General features: G+C 36.1%; 1 protein-coding gene across 1 annotated transcript; it reads right to left on the bottom strand.

Annotated features, from left to right (window-relative positions):
* Nucleotides 1-2,911: 2,911 nt before the first annotated feature.
* SLC10A2 (solute carrier family 10 member 2) lies at nucleotides 2,912-17,598 on the bottom strand. The gene is made up of 6 exons (XM_026668866.2): nucleotides 17,159-17,598; nucleotides 13,401-13,519; nucleotides 7,018-7,106; nucleotides 6,190-6,365; nucleotides 4,876-5,033; nucleotides 2,912-3,308 (listed from the first exon to the last, which is right to left on the bottom strand). The coding sequence occupies exons 1-6, from the start codon at nucleotides 17,596-17,598 to the stop codon at nucleotides 3,139-3,141; spliced, it is 1,152 nt and encodes a 383-aa protein (XP_026524651.1). The 3' UTR covers nucleotides 2,912-3,138.
* Nucleotides 17,599-19,028: the final 1,430 nt, after the last annotated feature.

Genomic DNA, 19,028 nt, shown 5'->3' with positions numbered 1-19,028 from the left:
TGGTTTGACTTGCAAAAAGACTGGATACCTGCTTATGCAGAGTAGTTCTTTTTGGGAGAGAGAGAGGGGGAGGCAGAGGGAGAGGGAGAGGGAGGGAGGGAGATAGAGGTCTTCACAGATTTCAAATCTCAAGATGGGGCATATAAGAAGAGAAAGAGTAGTAGAAAGAAGCCTGGTTAATCTCATGTAAAATCTGTCCTGACACTGGTTTGTTTTCCCTGCTAGTTGTTTTTGGATATTTTTTTTTGACACAGGAGATTGACATTTCAAAGCAAAATACAAAACAAACAAAAAGCCCTCCCTAGTGAAATGCCTGGTAGTATAACAGTAGATAAGTAGAACAAAAATGGAATGGAGCAGCTGCACCCTGCCCCATAGCCTAATATAAATATATATTTGAATATATGAATAAGTATCATTGCAGTTACTTCAAAATAAATTAAGCTGATTCTGCCACATTGACTTTTAGGCCTTCTCTGTCAATGCTAGTAGAAACACATTTGATTATACCCTTTAGGGAAGGAGAACATTTTGCATAGATACAACCTTTCTCCAAAACTCCAGACACCTGCTGCCACTCTCTGTAAACCAGTGGTTTTTTTTTTCTATTAGGATTTGCTTTTAGAATCACCTTATTTGAGAGTCAGTTTGGTGTATGGGTAAGGTGTGTCTAAAAACTGGGGTACCAGGAAGGCTGTGAATTCTAGTCCCGTATAAAGCCAACTGGGTGACCTTGGATCAGTCACTCTCTCTCAGCCCTAGGAAGCAGGCAATGGCAAACTACTTGTGAATCTTGTCAAGAAAACTGCAGGGACTTTGCAGACAGCTGCCAGGAACCAATACTAACTTGAAAGCACCAAAATAATAATAATTCAGATAAATATATGCCATCCCAGACTTAACAATTATTAATAAGAAAAACAAAAAAGTTTTCATAGTAGACGTTATAATATCTAGCAGAATAGAAGCAAAGAACTGGAGAATATCACCTGCAAATAGAAGAACAATAACCATGGTCAGTGAAAGTAAAGATAGTATCAGTAGTGATAGATGCCTTGAATACCATCCCAAAACAACTGGAACACTACTTGAACACCATCAGTATTGACCAAATCACCTCCACTCAATTGCAAAAGGTAACTTTACTTGGAACAGCCTACATCCTACAATGATACCTTTAATACCATCAAACAACATCTGCCTATCCCAGGTGGTTGGGAAGGACTCCATAAATAGGTAAAAGAGTAGCCAGATCAAGTCTAAATATCTAGCTGACTAGGCAACCCACCATAATGATAATAAAAATCTCCATGAGAATGCAAGTGCTGGTAGGTGCGGCTCAAAGGAATAGTCGACAATGGAAGGGTTGAAAATAAGAGGGGCAAGTTGTTTTCTCCATTTTTCAATCCCAACCAATTGACTTGCCCAGCAAACTGCCATAGGAGGGATTTCAGTCTAGTCAGAGGCCTGAACTAGAACGCATAGCGAACTTTTGAGATGGAGCTATTGGTGATAAGCTCTTTAAGCCTGGCATAGATTACATTGAAATGATATTCTGACTCATGTCTTTTATATTCCTGACTTACCTGTCAATGAATTCTTCAGCTTCAACCATAACAACACAAGAGCAAACAATAGATACAAACTCAAGGTTAATCGCACCAAACTTGATTGCAGGAAATATGACTTCAGCAACAGAGTGGTCAATGTCTGGAATACTCTACCCGACTGTAGTTTCTTCCCCAAACCCCAAAAACTGTAACGTTAGACTGTCTACTATTGACCTCACCCCTTTCCTAAGAGGTCTGTAGGGGGCGTGCATAAGCGCACCAACGTGCCTACCGTCCCTGTCCTATCATTTCTTTTATTTTTCTTATATGTATCCATGTATTCACAACTATGTTTTTACTAATACCTATTATCTTGTAAGCAATTGACAAAATAAATAAAAAAAACCTTGGTTAACTTTCTTTTCTTTTATTAAAAAAGGCATGTGTGCCAAGCTTTTTTCTTAATGGAATTTCTTGTGAATCAAAGAAGTATAAGAAACACATCAACAACAATTGTGTCATCACATCTTCTTTAATGTTGATAAAGTGATTGTCTACATCCAGTCATGGATATGCAACCTAGATCCTAACTCTAATTTTGCCTTTGTGGGTGTGATTATAAAAAAAATGCCAAAATCTATTTATCCCAGCATTAAATTAGCTTTGGAGGTTTCTGTCTTACATCTAGCAAAAACATGTTATTATCAAAAGGCATTAAATACATTAGGCTACTCTGAGACATCTAAGCAGTACAATTTAAGAGGACAAATTCTTCTCAGTGTTGAATACTTATCTAAGAGTGTTGATAAATAGAGCTCCCACATATGAGCCTATGATGCAACATTTATTTTTAAGGTCTAGAATGCACTGGCAATATGTATTTTGTTCTGCCTTTGCCATTGTCATTTCTTTTCAATTTGCCATGGAGAAAAGTCTACCAAGAGCTTAGAATCCTGCATTTAAGCAATGTTGTCCAGAGAGGGGTTTGCAGTAGAATACAGAGAGAATAACATTACATTCAGTCATAGCATCTAGTGTTAGGAAAATTGTTCTTTTCCATGCTTCGGCTAGGAAGTGCCATTCAACCATATGCTTCTGGGTCTTCCATTCTTGCAGTAATGAGTGCTGACTTTATTATTTCTTGCATTTTAGTAAGACATCATTAGAAGTGTTCACCTGCAAGCTATCAGTGGCCAGCGAAATAATAAAATGATGTTTTTCAATTTCTTAAGCTTAAAGAAATATTTATAGTTGCTTGATAATCTTCTTTGGTTTCTGAGCAACTTGTATTGTGATTAATATACTTCAACACAAAATGCATCACAAACTTAAAGAAGATTTTTTAATGGTTTATTGTCATATACATTGTTTTGCTGGCTAAGATATTAAAACCCTTAGAAAATTAAAATAACTTTTCTTCTATTTCCCCGAGAAGAGAGAAGTGAAAGGAAAGATCAAAGGACACAATTGTAAACAAATAATTTAACGGGAAGGATTTCTGTACAAAAGTATACTCCAAATATTTGAAAATATTTCTCTTTAAGGAGCAGAATTTTTAAAAGCAACAGTTCCAGAAAATCCATACTTCTTATACTTTTCCATTTGCCGTCACTGTTGTGTGGTTTTCTTCTTTTCCTTCTTCTGTCTTAAATCCTCCATTTATTGTTGCATAAGTTGACACTGGCTCCGATTCACCTTGGTTTTTCTCTATCAAAATGCTCTTTCCATCAGCAAAATATCTTTTGTAGATCTGGTAAACTAAGGACAATGGCCTGACATGTTAGGAACTGAAGTAATAACTACCGACAAAGTCACATTTGCTTTGGAACTTTGAAAATATTCAATAGTTACATAAATAGTTACATTTTGCTTTTGTGGCCAAAAGCAAAAGAGGATTGAATTCCATCTCTGATAAGAGTTCTAGAAAAGAGAAGGGATTATTTGGAAATGGTATTGGGGTGGGATGTCCTCATATTAAAAAAAGTCAAGATGGGAGCTATGACTGTGCAACAAAATTTGTTTTAAATTTACAACACACATAAAAAAACAGGCAAAGTTTTCACTATAACATCACAGCCACAAGCGTGATTGCCTGTATTTTGTGTATACTCCTGAATGCTTTACTTCCATTGTTTGGATTTTTATTATATCATTAGCTTGAATGTGGTACTTCGAAATGCCCTCGTGTTTCTCTCACATATTCTGTGATACTTGTCAAGGTCATATGTCTTACCAAATTTAATTTTGTGGTTTCTCTTAATTGGAAAAGAATGAGAAGCTTGCATCCTTCAAAGCATCCTCATGTATAATTAGTATTTCCAGAAAGGCCTCTGAGCTCCACTTTTTGAACAGTGTTTCTCAACCTTAACACCTTTAAGAGGCGTGGACATCAGGGGTGGGATTCTACCATTTCGCACCTATTCGCTAGAAGCAGGTGTCAACATTCTAAGCACTTCAGAGAACTGGTTGTTAGAAGAAATTACAGGCCTAATCCTGTAAGGAAGGCAGGAAGGAAACATTCTGGTGTTGCTTATAGAAACTGCCTCTCCATTAACCCTTATTACATTCTTGGCAGGACTAGACTTCCTCTCTCAGGAACCTCTCTGGAGTTTTCTTCCCCTCCTTTTCTGGTATTTTGCTTGTGTGGAGTGACCATTCAAAGTTACAATGGCACTGAAAAAAGTGACTTATGACCATTTTTCATACTTACAACTGTTGCAGCATCCCCACAGTCATGAGAGGCCAGGCGAGGAGATGAGTGCCTCAATGTGAGTGATATTGAGTTGGCCACGCCCAGCCAATAACATGACCACCAAGCCACACCCACCACCTAAGCCACGCCCACAGAACCAGTTGTTAAAAAATTTGAATCCCACCCCTGGTGGACATCAACTCCTAGAAGTCTCCAGCCAGCATGCTAATTGGGCAGTTCTGGGAGTTGAAGTCCATGCATTTTAATTTTACTGAGGTTGACAAACACTGATTTACAACATAACATTGAGGGAGGTTGCATCCCATTGTTTGGTTTGGTGTCTGATAAATGGAAATTTTGGCCACATTCCTCAAGGCAACAATTAGGACATTTTTTCAGATTGATGTCCACTTTTGTGGTTAATATTGACCAAGCCAGATAATTTATTTAGTCACTTTCACAGCTGTCTGTTATGATCATTATCTTAAAAGTTGTGTGTTTTTGTTTTTGTTTGGGAGATAATTACAGAAAGTAGAATCATCTGTGTTGCATGATTAAATACTAAAGCCTCTGAAATGATTTCCTGATTTTAAAAACAAAAGATCCAAATGGGTCATAGGCAAGGTAGCTTACCTCCCAGAATTATTGCTGCAAAAGAAAGCTGGAAAATGGAATAGATGAGTGGAAAAGTAAACATGAGTGCCAGTTGTTCCTGACTGAAGGAGAGCTGCACAATGGTTGTACACAGCTGAGAGTTCTGCATTCCTGTTTCTAGAGCAACCGTACGGCATCTAAAAGAGGTGACGAAGGGTGGAAAAAGAAATAATAACCAGATTGCTTGAGAAAGAGCCTTAGTAGGAACTTGATCTGTTTGGGAATAATGATCAGTTCCTGAGTAGTTTGATATCTGCACTTAGTTCTGATAAGTCAGTTCTGTTTAGCTGATGGTCAGATGTTTCCAGGGACAAAGCTTCTGGCAGAGAGCATAATTGCTTGATTTCTGTTACAAAACAAAGCCTTGCTCATTCCCAAGGACAAAAAAATCCTGTCTTTTATCAGGATCTGATCATATCTTTCTTACGAAATCTCTGAACTAGCTACTAGCCTTGAACTTCATTGACTAAAAGTCTGGTCTGGAGCATAATTATTTTATTGTGCTTGAGCTTGAACTGATGATACATTCTGCCCTACTGTGTGATTCATGGGTCAGGATATAGAGAGTGTATACGGATGTACTGCATGCCTGTCTATAATTGCATGAAGTCTACTTTAGATTCCAGGCCAACTCACTGCCGATATGTAGCCCTAATTGTTTTCCCCAAAAGAATACAGGTCCCAACAAGGAATTAGCATTGATGATGTTATCTACTGTGGGTAATGAAATGTATGCAAGAAAACAGCCAAGTTCATAGACTTGGACCATTCATTTCAAGTTTGAGCTACAAATATTCTCCTTTCTTGGTAACAGGAAAGGATATGAGATGTTCTGAGGGAACTTCCTTCCCTAGACTAAGGCTACATTATGAAAATTTTATGCATTTATTGAACTACACAAGCATTAATGATAAATTGTAGATACAGTGAAGTAGATTAGCTCCCATATCTCTTTCTTACTGAAAATTATGAATTTATGATGCAACAAAAGTTTCAGTATAAGCTCATTTAAATTGCTTGAACATTGTGACTCAAGTAGAGTTGTACGATATTTGTGTAAAGGAAGGATGGTTATTTTTTTTCAAACCAGAAAGATTGCCAAAACATGGTTATTTTATAGTTTGGGAATATCAGTTTTATAGAAAAGGGAAATAGAGAATGACAAGGGACTGTAAACAGAATAAAGGAAGCCTATAACTCTCTGGTTAATTAATTTTCAATTGTTTAAAAAAGATAGATGATATGGTTTATGTTAGATAGGATTATAGTATTAGTTGTGGAACAAATTTTTACCTGTGCCAGGATTGGCCAGCTATGCGAGCCAAGAAAAAGCCTAGAGAATAACCAGCAGCTGGAAAGATAGTCCCAATAATCCAAAGTTCAGGTGTAATTGTCCAGGAACTTTGGTATAATATTCCTCCAACTACAGCTATGATCACTATGAGAATACCGCCACTTATAGAACCAATCTGAGGGAAAGAGAGAGAATGCATATTTAATATATTACCAGCACAAATTGTAGTCTTGAAATCTTCCACCCTATATGGTGGAATCAGGACCAATCCTATTATGGGGTAAACTCAGGTTGGCCAAGTATGGCAATATTATTAAAATAATTGATCTGTAGGTCAGTTTATTAAAATTATGACTGTATTTTCTGTAACATAGTGATATTTTCTGTCTCATATATCAGAATGACTTGGACTGTCTCTAGGTAAAAAAGGAAGTAAATAAATTTACAGTTTCTACTTTTGGGTTTGATATGGTCTCTGATAGTCCTTAAGGGAAATGAGTGACAGACACATCTCTTAAATAATTAAGCTGACATATTTTGTTTATTTCTCTAGCATTCAAATTTGATCAAGGAAGCAAAAGTGATTGTTCCAGTATGTTTGTGTATGAATGTATGTTTGTTAGATTTATAGGGCCACCCATTTTGCTGCAGCAGCTCTAGGCACCCAACACATAAAAAACAGCCACAACAGACAAAACAACATAAATAATCTACGAAGGCAGCCAAGGTAAGAAAAAAAATCCCTTATAATACATTCAGATCACAATCAGCCCCCAATTATATCTTGAGTATTCTCTGAATAAGTATTCATAATTGTTCAGCCTTACCTTAAGAATAATTTTAGCTATCCTGGGCCATTGATGCTTAAAAAATATCCCAAAGGAAACAGGAATGACAAGCGCAACCAATGAAATGCCTGGAAAAAAACACCAAACAAGTTAAATTGGGGGAAAAGCACCTAGGTTGAAAGAAATGGACTCTTTTTTAAAAAAAGAAAAGGATGAAAAAATAAATAAATCTCAAAGCTCTTATCCACTATCAAAATCAACATTATGTATGCCATGTGATACAAGTCAGTTTACTTCACTAAATAGAAATTAATCATATAAATTATTAAGTTATTTTCTAAGTGATTCTCCAAATCAGGACTCATAGCCATAAAATGCATGTCCAAATAAAGAAAAAAAAAAGATAAGTTTTTCAGACTGTTGTGTTTCAAGTTTCTTTCAAATAAAAAGGGGGAAATATTCTTGACGATGGTCCTGCACACTCTTCCAAACATTGGTATATCATTCAGAAACCAATGTATCTTGCATATATTCAATAAGTAATTAAAAAAATAAAATAAAGTTAATATGAAAAAAATAACTCTATAAAAGGAAGCACCATACAATACAAAGTTATATTTTTGAGCATCATTTCTCCATCAAGTACCTGGCTTGGGCAGGAGATTGGACAGAAAACCTCCAAGGTCCCTCCAGCTCTCTGATTTTATGATTCTATGAATCCATCAATTTCTTCTTTAAAAGACATGTATGTATCCAATAAGCACCACACAATAATTTAATTAATTATGTTAATGGAGTTACTAATTGACATAATTTTAATTAATGATTGTTGGCATGCATATAACAAAATGGACTTCCACTGACATTCCGAAAGACAGCACTCTAATTATTTATCCATTGTTACTTATACTTTCAAACACTTAACAGTGTATTTACAAATAATTATTTGTAAGAGAATCCTTTAGTACAAAACAGTAAATCTTCTAGTACAACAGGCAGTTAAGCATGCCAGATTATGACTGGATAGTCTGTATTTTTGGCAAATTATCTTTACAGTTCAACTTCTTGGATAATGTAATTTTATCATGGGTCTAAGGCATGTGTTCCATGTTCTAATTAGGTACTTTTGGCCAAGCTGTTATATATCAGAATTCCTTAATAGCTGACGTAGCAGGAAGGGAATTCCATCCTTCCAAGTAGTTAAGCCTAAAATCCTCCAATTATAAGAGGTATCAAATACACAGATCTCAAGGAGATATTTTAAAGAAAGTTTCCAGTGGGCAAAGTTTGCCATTTGTTACTCTCTAAAATGGAATATAGACGTTGCAGTGCAAAGTTCATCTGTAAATTAAAGCCACGTCCTCTGAAAACTGGATCAAAAACAAGGAGGTTTTTCACCAAGTAAACCTCCAAAACTGACCATTGACTTCTAGAAAATACATTTTAAGTATGCCAGATATGGTATACACTATCTGCGGTTTCATTTTTAAGGTATTAATTTTCCCTCAAATGCTCATCATCTGATATATACATTTTCAGTCCAAGGTATAACTTAATGTCTCTGGGCATCAGCAAAAGTTTACAGAAAAAAATTGATTTTGACAATTTAGTAATCTCCAAAGGCATCTGTTCTTTAATTTTAGTATGGAAGAGTCAGGATTATCAATAACTACCACACATTGTTTCCAAATAGGACTACTTGACATTCCTTACTTGCATTAATCAAGCCATGAATTTAGAGAAGGCAAACCTGCTGTATATTCTTTTCCAGGACAAGAGTGCCCAATTTTCACCTAAAAGTAAGACAATTCTAATTTAAGTCAACAGTTTCTTATGCCTACTCAAAGAGTTGCAAACAGAGCAACATTTTAAATTCTCAACACAATTGTCATTTTTTTTTAAATCTTGGATTGCCTGATAAATACTTTTCTCCTCCCAATAAAATGCACATATGTATTATATTTGTATGTATTTATGAAAGTAGATCTCTTCCAGGCAGAAGTCATACTCCAGAAAACTCTAGAGCTTAGAAAATAGAAGACAAAGAAATAAGTACGTTATTAAGGACTGATTAAAATAAACCATCATAAAAAGGAGATGAGAATCTGTTTGCTTTGGTGTTTAAACTATCAGGATAGAAACTGGGGGCTGTGATTTGTAACCCCACTTTAGATACAATGCCAGCTGGGTGACTTTAGACTTGTCATTTTCTTTTAGCCTAGAAAGGAGACATTGGCAATCCACTCCTCCAAATCTTGCCAAGTTAACAGCAGGGACATGAATGTTTTCTTTCCTTGCTTAAAGCTTCTTTCATAACAGTATATCTCTGTATACAACACTAGTGGGCATAATTCATAATGATAATGAGGAAAAAGCAAAAAGATAGAGAAGATGATAACTAGTAACAAGTCAATTGAACTTAAGTATTATAGTGATGAGTATCCCTGTTGGGATGTATCAACCAGAGAGAGAAATTCAATCTACATGGTTGCCAAGAGTCAATACCAACCTGAGGTCACATCAACCAACCAACCAACCAACCAACCAACCAACCAACCAACCAACCAACCATTTTATTCCTTGATCCTTTGGATTTCCTGTGGTTTGATTGGGAAAAGGAAAAGAGTTTGAGCTTCAAAGATTCTGAGCTTAAAATGACTATTTTGAATGTCTTCAGAGTGAAACAAAATACTCTAGAATTTGTCCTGGATTTGTATTCCATGCTTGTGATAAAATAATTTCTTTTATTTCATGTTGTTCAGAGGGTGCTTATTTCTATTTCTCCAAGTTCTGGGGAATTAGAGTGTATTAATCAATACAACAGTAGGCATAAATTCCAGTTCTTCAGCTATTAGCTACAGCTAGTTGAAGAGAGGAGGTGGATGGAATTGAGGAATGGCAGGTATAAGCACATGTTTAGAGCCTGAGAACTATTTTGGACTGCTGCGTTGGGGAGAGAGTCACAAGTTGACTGTTGATTGCTTAATGCCTAAGTTGTACTGTTTTTATTCATCATTATTGAAAGTTTATGTGTTGTAAAATAAATGCTGTTATTTTTGTTTTATTCTTTCTTAGGCAGGTTCTAAACTAAAAAGAGAATACTGTGCACATCCATCACAAATAGATTTACTATTCTGTTGAGCTTTCAGGGGACCAAATGAGAAATTATTTTGCTTTCTTTGTTTATTGAGACAAACTTATCTTAATAAATAGAGAAAATTGAACAGTGAATGTGCATTAGAAGTAATGTTTCATGGTAGTAGCCATACAAGTGTTATGTCATTCATGACATATGTTGCAATGAATTTATTGTTACTTCTTTGCTGGGAAGCTGCTTCTTTGTTGAGCTCTACATCTTTTTGCAGGTCTGGCTTATTTATTTATTATTTATTAAATTTATTTGCTTGAATAATGTTGAAAAATGTGTGCTTAAAAGTTATTTGTCATGAAGATGTTTTAAATATCGTTTTAAAATGGAGATTGAATGTAGGTAACACTTAATGTGGACTACTTATATGGACATAGTTAAAATGAAACAATAATGGACTTGTTTCAAGTTCCCATTGCTCACTTGGGGGAATTATTCAAAAATATTTTGTACCATCAAAACATAATACACTTGAAGCCTCTGGTGAGTTGTTTTATTCTAAGCTCATAGCAAGACATTTTTTAAAAAAGACTACATACTCTTATAATTTTCTTATTGTTTCTTCTTTATCTCATTTTCATAGCTTTATCTCAAGAGTTTTCTTAGTTTCTAGCTTTTTAGTTCATTGACTACTTTCATCCTCCTTTGTTCTACCTTTCTCTTGGCCAGTCTTAACTTTCCTCTCCCACAAAGCCATTTTATATACATTCTTATCTGTCAGATTTTCTTTGAACTTCTTTGTTCTCAGCCTTTTCTTTTTATTTCCCTTTTTCTTGGCTTTTATTAGGATTGCATACTGACTCCAAAAATTAGTTTGTGCCCACATTAGTGATTTAGAAACAGCACTTAATTAAATTTAAACAATATCAGAGACTGTTTGATTTGGGTTGTGGCTTGAATCCAAAGTGAGATTTGAGAAATGAAGTTTCATGTCTTCTGTGGACAAACATAGCAAACTCACAAATGCTGTAGTTTTTATATTTAGCAGGAGGCATAAATCCTTGGCCAATTTCCAGACAACAGGAATATGAGTTTTAAAACTAAGTTGTGATTTAACCTTATAATTGAGGTCATTTTGCTATTTGGGCAGAATTAGGTGACAACTGCAGACAAAAAGTTAAAATTCTACCATCTCCAAAACTAGAGTGAATGGAGAGACTGCCAGTCAATGTCAGAAATGTTATACTATATGCACAGTGCAATATTGCTTATTTGAATTTTCAAAAATCTCTGTTGTCTACTAATGATGAGTACCTGCAGACCAAGGTTTTGATTAGCCACCAACCTTGAAAAATAGCAAACAAACGTATATATGTATGTATGTATGTATGCATGTATGTACTGTAAGTACATATGTATGTATATATCATCATTCATCATTTTAGCTATTGTCTATCCACTGCAGGATGGAGGCCTGTTCCACATGTTTCCAACCTGAGCTTTCCTGAGCTTTTTCCAATTGTGCCCACAATACTTGTTGATGTTGTCAACCCATCTTGTTTTAGGTCTCTTTTGTGGACACTTTTTATCAAGTGGGATCCATTCTATGATTGCTTTAGTTCACCTGCCATCAGTTCTTCTTGCTATGTGACCAGCCCATTCATTTTTTATATGTGGAGAAGAACTAGACCTAGTAGACCAGTACATATACCTTGGCCAATGGATCTCAAAGGAAGATGATACAATAAAGGAAATTGAATGGTGTGTTAAATGTGGTTGGCAGGTAATCAGCCTACTAAGTGTGGTTTTCAAGAACAACTTCCCCCTATGTTTGAAGAGAAAAGTTTTTGATCAGTATGTGCTACCTGTTCTAACATATGCTGGTGAAACATGGACACTAACTTCATAATTGATACAAAAACTATAAGTGGCAGAAATATACTGTATATATATGTATGTATTTTGTGAGAATAGGGATAAAGAAGATCACAAGTACTGTAGCATTCTGAAAAATGTTTGTTTTATAAGTGATTATGTTTTCCAAACTTGTTTTTTTATGAATGGGTAAACCAAAAGATTAGGGATTCCTATTAATAGTTCCGAATGTGTTGGTAGTTTATTTGGATTTTGTATTACTAAAAAATTGAGGTGGTCTGAGGATCTTGTCATTGCAGTCATTACTGCACAATTCCTTTGGTTACCAATTGGACCATCATCTCATAACAGGCATTTTCCACAATTTACTCATGTAATGCAATACAGTTATGTCCATTATAACAGTAGAAATGTATGCATTAAATTATCATCATTGTTCACTTTTTGGTTTTTCTGTTCTTTTTAATTGATTGGGTTTGCATGGTCTTCGAGAAGGTACTTGGAACACAGGCATTTCCATGTTTCTCCAGTTAACACAAAATAATAGAGCAGTTTAAACTGCAGAATTTGCTGTCTGAACTTATCTTGGTGCAGTCAAATCTTAACATTCTTTTAAAGGGAGGACACCATAAGTCTTATATTTCATTTGAAAGTAAGACACATTTTGATGTGTAAGTAAGACACAACAATGGTGCCTGACATATGGCAGAACATTCTGTGCCCATATAGGTCTTACCAGCCACCTGCAGACACCTGTCCATACTGTGGACAGCCCACAACCCATTAGATGTCAAGGTCTCTTCAAACACAATGGATGAACATCATCAAGACACATTTTACAAAGATGTTTGTGCCATCACTTTCAGAGGGTATTTTTGTTGTTCAATTACTAAGTCATGTCTGATTCTTCACAACCCCATGGATCATAGCCCGGCAGGCCTCCTTGTCTTCCCTTGTCTTCTGGAGTTTGCCCAAACTCATGCTCATTGCATGGATGACACTATCTAACCATCTCATCCTCTGTCGTCCCCTTCTCCTTTCGCCTTCAGTCTTTCCCTAACATCCATATTTTTTAATATGCCTTAATTTTACGATGTTAATCCTTGTCAACAATTGTAAGTATAATTACAATATCATAGATTTGCACTGACAAGGAGGCATGAACAATATTAGTTATTTCAACTCCCAACTGGGCTTATATGTCACTGTTGAAAATGCATCATGTGTCTCTCTCTGGCAACCAAGTGTCTTACTGTGGGGAGTTAGTCTCAGCTTTATGCCATCCCTGATCCTGTCAGTTGTGTAAAAAGATGCCAAGCATCTGTTTTGAGATAAGTCCTAAAGCTTCAGACTAATTAACCCCAAGTATAAAACCATGGAAGTTATGAGTGATTTTCTATTGCAGACTTCAGTTGTAAAAAATGGATCTTGGAATGGTTGTGAGAGGAAAAGAGCTTACCAATGCTGTCATAGGGGATGTAAATGGAGTCGAAATCTGTCCAAATCCTGGTGTAGACAAAGATACAAAGTGGCATCATTCCCATGGCCAGCAGGGTTGAACATGTTGTCATACTGATGCTGAAAAAGAACCAGTCATCGTTACTGTTGTTATCATGTTAGCTTCTAATATTTTATGGATGCTAAATTGTGGTATCTCACAAACATGTACTTATTTCTCTGTTCCAGATATAACTGTAAGAATGATTTTTGCCTTGTCATCAATACAGGTAGTCCTTGACTTACTAGTCACTTAGCAATGGTTCAAGTTATGACCTACTTGAAAAAGGAGGGCAATGATTTGACTCTGAAGCCCCGACAGTTAGCTGTGCCCTCCCCCACAAGTCTGATGACCACACTTTGGAATTTTGGCAATAGAACCACATAGTTGTGGTTAGCTGGCAGCAGGTGTGGACAGCTGAGGAGGGTGAGGACTCAGATGAGTGGCCAGGACCCTGCCTTCAGAGATTGTGGGGGCTGGCAGCAGCGATGAGGAGGTTCTTGAGGAGCCTGTGCTAAATGCGCGTGCGCACAGGATTGCTTTCAGGAAAGAGCAGCTACAACAGCACGGGCAACTCAGGAGTAAGGCTGCAAGGTAATGGCCCCTTCTTCAAGAAGATAAAAGCCAGCTGTGAAGCAAACATTCTTTGTAGGAAGCAAAGACGTTTTGAAACTCAGCCTCGTGGACATTACAGTTGGTATTTGAAGATTCTTGTGTTGTAATCTATTTCTTATCTATTGTTTTTTGGCAGCCTTGCAAAAACTTGGCAAGGCTCTTTCTTGTCGGAGCTAATTAGTTGGAAGCAGCCTTTTATCTGTGAAGAAACAGAATTCATAGATGAAACATTAAAAGGTTGTGCTGCTGCCTTTGTCTTGTGTTTGCTCTCTTGGAACCAGAGTTGGGTCAGAACACACATTCACATCCATTTGCAGCATCTCACAGTCACTGATCATGTTTTATGATGGTTTTGCTGAAAAGTGGCACTTTGAGGGAAAACTGCACCACAATGAACAATAGGTTGGCTTAACATCCACAGAAATCGCTTAACAACTGTGGCGACTGTGGTATTCATAGGAGATGTAAATGCAGTGTTTACTTAATGACTGCCAAAAAAAAGAAGAAGTAAAATTTAGTAGTTTTACAATTTACAACCATAATGGGCAGGCTCCATTACAGCCATAACTCAAGGACCACCTGTAAATAATATAATGCCTACAAATAGCAGTTTTGTAAAAGTAACAGGCATATCGTAAGGAAATCCTCAAGTGATTTTTTTTCCTGTGATGTTCAGTTGGCTCCTGTTGGACTTTAGAAAGAGTTTGAAACCTTGCCTGTTGCACTAACCCTAACCTGAGAGAGAGAGAGAGGGAGAGAGAAGGAGAGAGAGAGAGAGAGAATGCACAAAGACAACATTTGATAATGAGAAAAGACAAATGAACTGTTGAATGTCAAAAAATATTTTAAGTATTAGGGTTAGGAATTGATAGTCTGGAAGGATTCTTAAATATAGGAAGTTAAATATAGAAACAGGGACTCCAAGGATAATGACAATGGAAATAAATTAAAAATTGAGAAATCATGAGCTGAAGCTTAAAGATTACCCATTTATTGGAAAATAATGGAAATCATGCCTGAATATACATACCTAAGATAGTATCGACAAGTTGAATTTGTATGTAAATAAGCCTTGCTGAACCCTACTTATTTATTTTCAAATATAAGAATTGCATTAATAAAGCTCATTTTGCTCATTGTAGTATAATATCCCAATAATTGTATTTATAATATTAATGGAGAAGAGGGACTAAAAATAAACAGCTTCTATTACTCTTTGGTTTGTTCCATTAGGGATCACAAACAATAATTAATTGCAATTTGGGAGGGAATGAAAAATTTAGACACAAATTTGATTCTGATTCTGATTCTGTTAAACAGTTAAGCCAGGAATTTGTTACTATGGGAAATATTACTTATTTACTGTATGTAACCCTTGACTCAGTCTTAAACTTACTTGGAAATAAATCCCAGCGAGTACAATAGGCTTTATAGCTAAATAAATATGGACAATAATTCATTGAAAGCAGCAAACCTATTTGTGTGGGTATTAGTTTAATTTAGCTAATTAAGTACAGAAAACTGTTTTAAGAGCATCTAGACAAAATCCCAATTGCTTCTATCAAAAACAAAGTGGGACATGATTAATATATAAGTATGGTTAGCATTTATGGATGATAGCCTTTTAAAAATTCAAAAATGTTTGCATTTTAAAATAATACCTATTAGCACTAACACTGATGATGTTACATAGCTTGGGTAATGAAATGTGTGCAAGAAAACAACCAAGTTCAGAGAGCATCAAGGACCCCTCACAATATCTATTCTCAGTTTATTTTGGAACATAATATTGTTGTCAATAGCAACATGCGTAGTGCAAAATTCCTGTGATTTAATGCAGAGAAGAATACTCTATTAGCCAGTCTGTTCTTGCAGGCATTTTCCATATGCCAATCCATATGCATCCCAATATAGAACCTTACACACATGCAATCTGATAAATATTGCAGGTCCCCTGTGAATAGAATGGAACGAATATATATTTCTGAACTGGCTCCTCTGAGCTGAGCTTTCAAAAGCAATTTAATAGTTTGGCACTGGTGAGGAAAAAAAAATCAGATGTTATATTCTGCCAAGTTTTACTTGTGCTTGGGCTGGTTTAAGATTCTGAATATATCCACCATTGCGCTGAATCAGATCACATACATATATTGATAGCAGCAAGCAGGATCTGACTTTGGACTGCATTCCTTTCATCTGTGTAATAAGAGTAATTCTGTTACCTTTCACGTCCTAGCTAGCTATCTTAATGACTAAAAGAAAAATGAAGAAACAAAAAGGCCACAACCCAGAATGAGTCATGCATCAAATTCAGGAAAGTACCTGCCAACTTTTCAAAACCGTTGATCAAAATATGTAAAAACTAGAACTGAAATATATAAATCTTTTATTCTCTTGATCTTCTTTCTCCTCTTTGTTCCAGTGGTGCTTTTGTTTTGTTTTATTCTCCCCAAATTTAATGGTGCCTAACACTTTCAAAGAATACCCAAAATTGTTCCTTCTCTGAATTTTGGAATTCTTCCACCCTTCAATTTCTACTTACCCCCTTTTTTTTTGCCACTTCTTTCTTATGGCTGGTGGTCTCAATGATCAGCAAATCTGACTTGAAAACTTCTCTTTTACGCTTCCAACTTTGCCCTACTTACACTTATTTTTCACTTTAATCTAATTCATTGCTCTGTATTTTATACTGAGGACAGAGAAATTCATTTTCTCCAGTTGGAATTCACTGTATTTCTGCTATTCCCAATGAAAGCACCTGAACACTTTGATTTGGTGTCCTCTCTCTCTTTCTATATTTATTTTGAAGAGATTGATGGTAGCAGATAAATACGTCAAGATGCACTTCTGCCAAGATTTAAAGTGCAAATGCAGTTGTGTTCAAGCCATTCTGTTAAGAGTGTTTTCTAATAAGGTGGAAGGTGCAGGGCAATATTTTTAAGTACAAAGTTTTATTAAGAGATACACTGCATTATGTTTGTTAAATTATAACTTCTATTGATTTCAGTGGGTTCTCTCACAAATAAACATGCACAAAGTTTTAAAGTTTATTTTTAAAAAAGGTGATACAAATTTAAACTCTAACAAAAGTAAATCACTCTTACCTCAGGTCCATGTCACCATCCAACCAGTAAGCTAAAATGTTAGAAGATGTTCCACCTGGACAACATCCCATGATGATCACTGCAACAGCTTGAATTGGAAGCACATTAAAAGCAAATGCCAGGGTAAAACCCAAGAGAGGCATGATTCCAAACTGGCAAAGGATACCAACGATGATACCCCAAGGCCTTCTTATGTGTCCTAAAAATTTCTTCAGTTCCACATTGCAGCCCATGGAGAACATCACCAATGCCAGCATAACTGTTAGGACGGTACTTAAGATTACACTCAAAACTTTGTTGAAATCATCTGTCGGCTTTAAGCAGGATGTCCCTTTGCAGATGGTGGCATTTTCAGAACAGTGTGAAAAATTCCAAGTTGATTGTGTTGTTGGAAATGCAGAGGTTAAAATATCAGATTCCCTTAAATGGTCCTCCTGCATTTTGAAGAGGGAGAAATGCTTGTCCAGGCTCCTCATGCACTATATTGAAACTAGCCTTCTTCAGTATCTTATTATAAAGGACTAGGGGCAATAAAGAAGATGATAATGCTGGAATTTGGCAGTTGCTAAGGTTTAGAGCTGAGTTGCTGAGTCACAATATTTCCCTAGTACAAATACATTTATTCATTGTGAATCAATCATTTATTTTCAGAATAGGTGAGGTTTCACACCAAATTAATATTTAAACATAGTGGGTAACAAGCAAAAATAACTAATATATTACAGGAGGGTCAAAGAGTAACAATGTGCATCTCTCTTTAATATTTATCTCTTCGCCACCCTTTAATTTTCAGTCAACTGTACAGTGAAAAAAATATTTGCCCCCTTTTGGATTTTCTGAATTTTTCCATATCTCATGTGGGTCATTCTAACATGTAAAGGAAGTCTGAATGAAAAAAAAGAATCATTTTCTTTCTGGAATAATTTAGATGCTGCTGCTGCTCAGGTCAGATGTGCCCTAGATTTCTCATGGTGTGAGAAACAAGGAATAAGGTCACTCAGCAAGTAGCACATGGTAGAACATAGCACTTGCTCATTACCCCTAATATCTGTTTATGAGATTGCAGTGAATGGCACTTAAAAACAACTGTTAAAATTGTATCTCTTGACACAAAATCCGTAGATCTTAAATGTGAGTTAACTTCAGGAGTGCAAAAATTCTGGGAACCTGTTGCACCAGCTTTTCATGGGATAGTAGGTATTAGAAAATGGTTTGGTCCAAAATATTTGGAATAGAAAATCTTTTTCCATTCTAAGTTAGTTTACTTTAGTTAGTTTATTTTATTGTCATTGCACCTAGCACAACGAAATCAAACACCATCTTCAGTGCACATCATGACCATGAAAATAAACACAAACACACATCCTTTACACTCCACACATTGTTCTGACCCAAACCCTTTTCCAATAAGACAAACAATAACCAAAAGGAACAGAAACCTTTTAATGAGTCTTACGAATCCCCGGTTAAAAGGCTGCTGCAAATTAATTAACTTTGATAAGCACAAACCTTGCCAAAACTGTACAAGACTGCCAAGAATCACAGATAAGAAATATTTCACAGCACAAGAGTCTTCAAATACCAACTTAAGATACTGTAATGTCCACGAGGCTGAGTTTCAAAACATCTTTGCTTCCTGCAAAGAACATTCACTTCACAGCTGGCTTTTATCTTCTTGAAGGAGGGGCCATTACCTTGCAGCCTTACTCCTCATCGCTGCTGCCAGCCCCCACAATCTCTGAAGACAGCAGTCCACTCACTAATGGTCCTGGCCCCTCATCTGAGTCCTCATTCTCCTCAGCCATCCACACCTGCTGCCGGCTAACCACAACAAACATTGAACCAAAAAAACCCGACACATCAACACTGC

This window comes from Notechis scutatus, chromosome 5 (assembly GCF_049901735.1).
Source record: "Notechis scutatus isolate UNSWTSFEM ecotype Mainland chromosome 5, rNotScu1.2, whole genome shotgun sequence".
Lineage (NCBI taxonomy): Eukaryota > Metazoa > Chordata > Lepidosauria > Squamata > Elapidae > Notechis > Notechis scutatus.
The sequence above is the reverse complement of the archived record's forward strand: the minus strand, read 5'-3'. Positions and strand labels throughout refer to the sequence as shown.

Excerpts from the sequence above, each read along its gene's own strand:
- SLC10A2 (XM_026668866.2), bottom strand. The coding sequence starts at position 17,598 with ATGCAGGAGGACCATTTAAGGGAATCTGATATTTTAACCTCTGCATTT. Across the intron at positions 13,520-17,158 it reads GATGGTGACATGGACCTGAG|CATCAGTATGACAACATGTT; the intron begins GTAAGAGTGATT and ends GTTCTTTTTCAG. Across the intron at positions 7,107-13,400 it reads CATCCCCTATGACAGCATTG|GCATTTCATTGGTTGCGCTT; the intron begins GTAAGCTCTTTT and ends GTTTTTTTCCAG.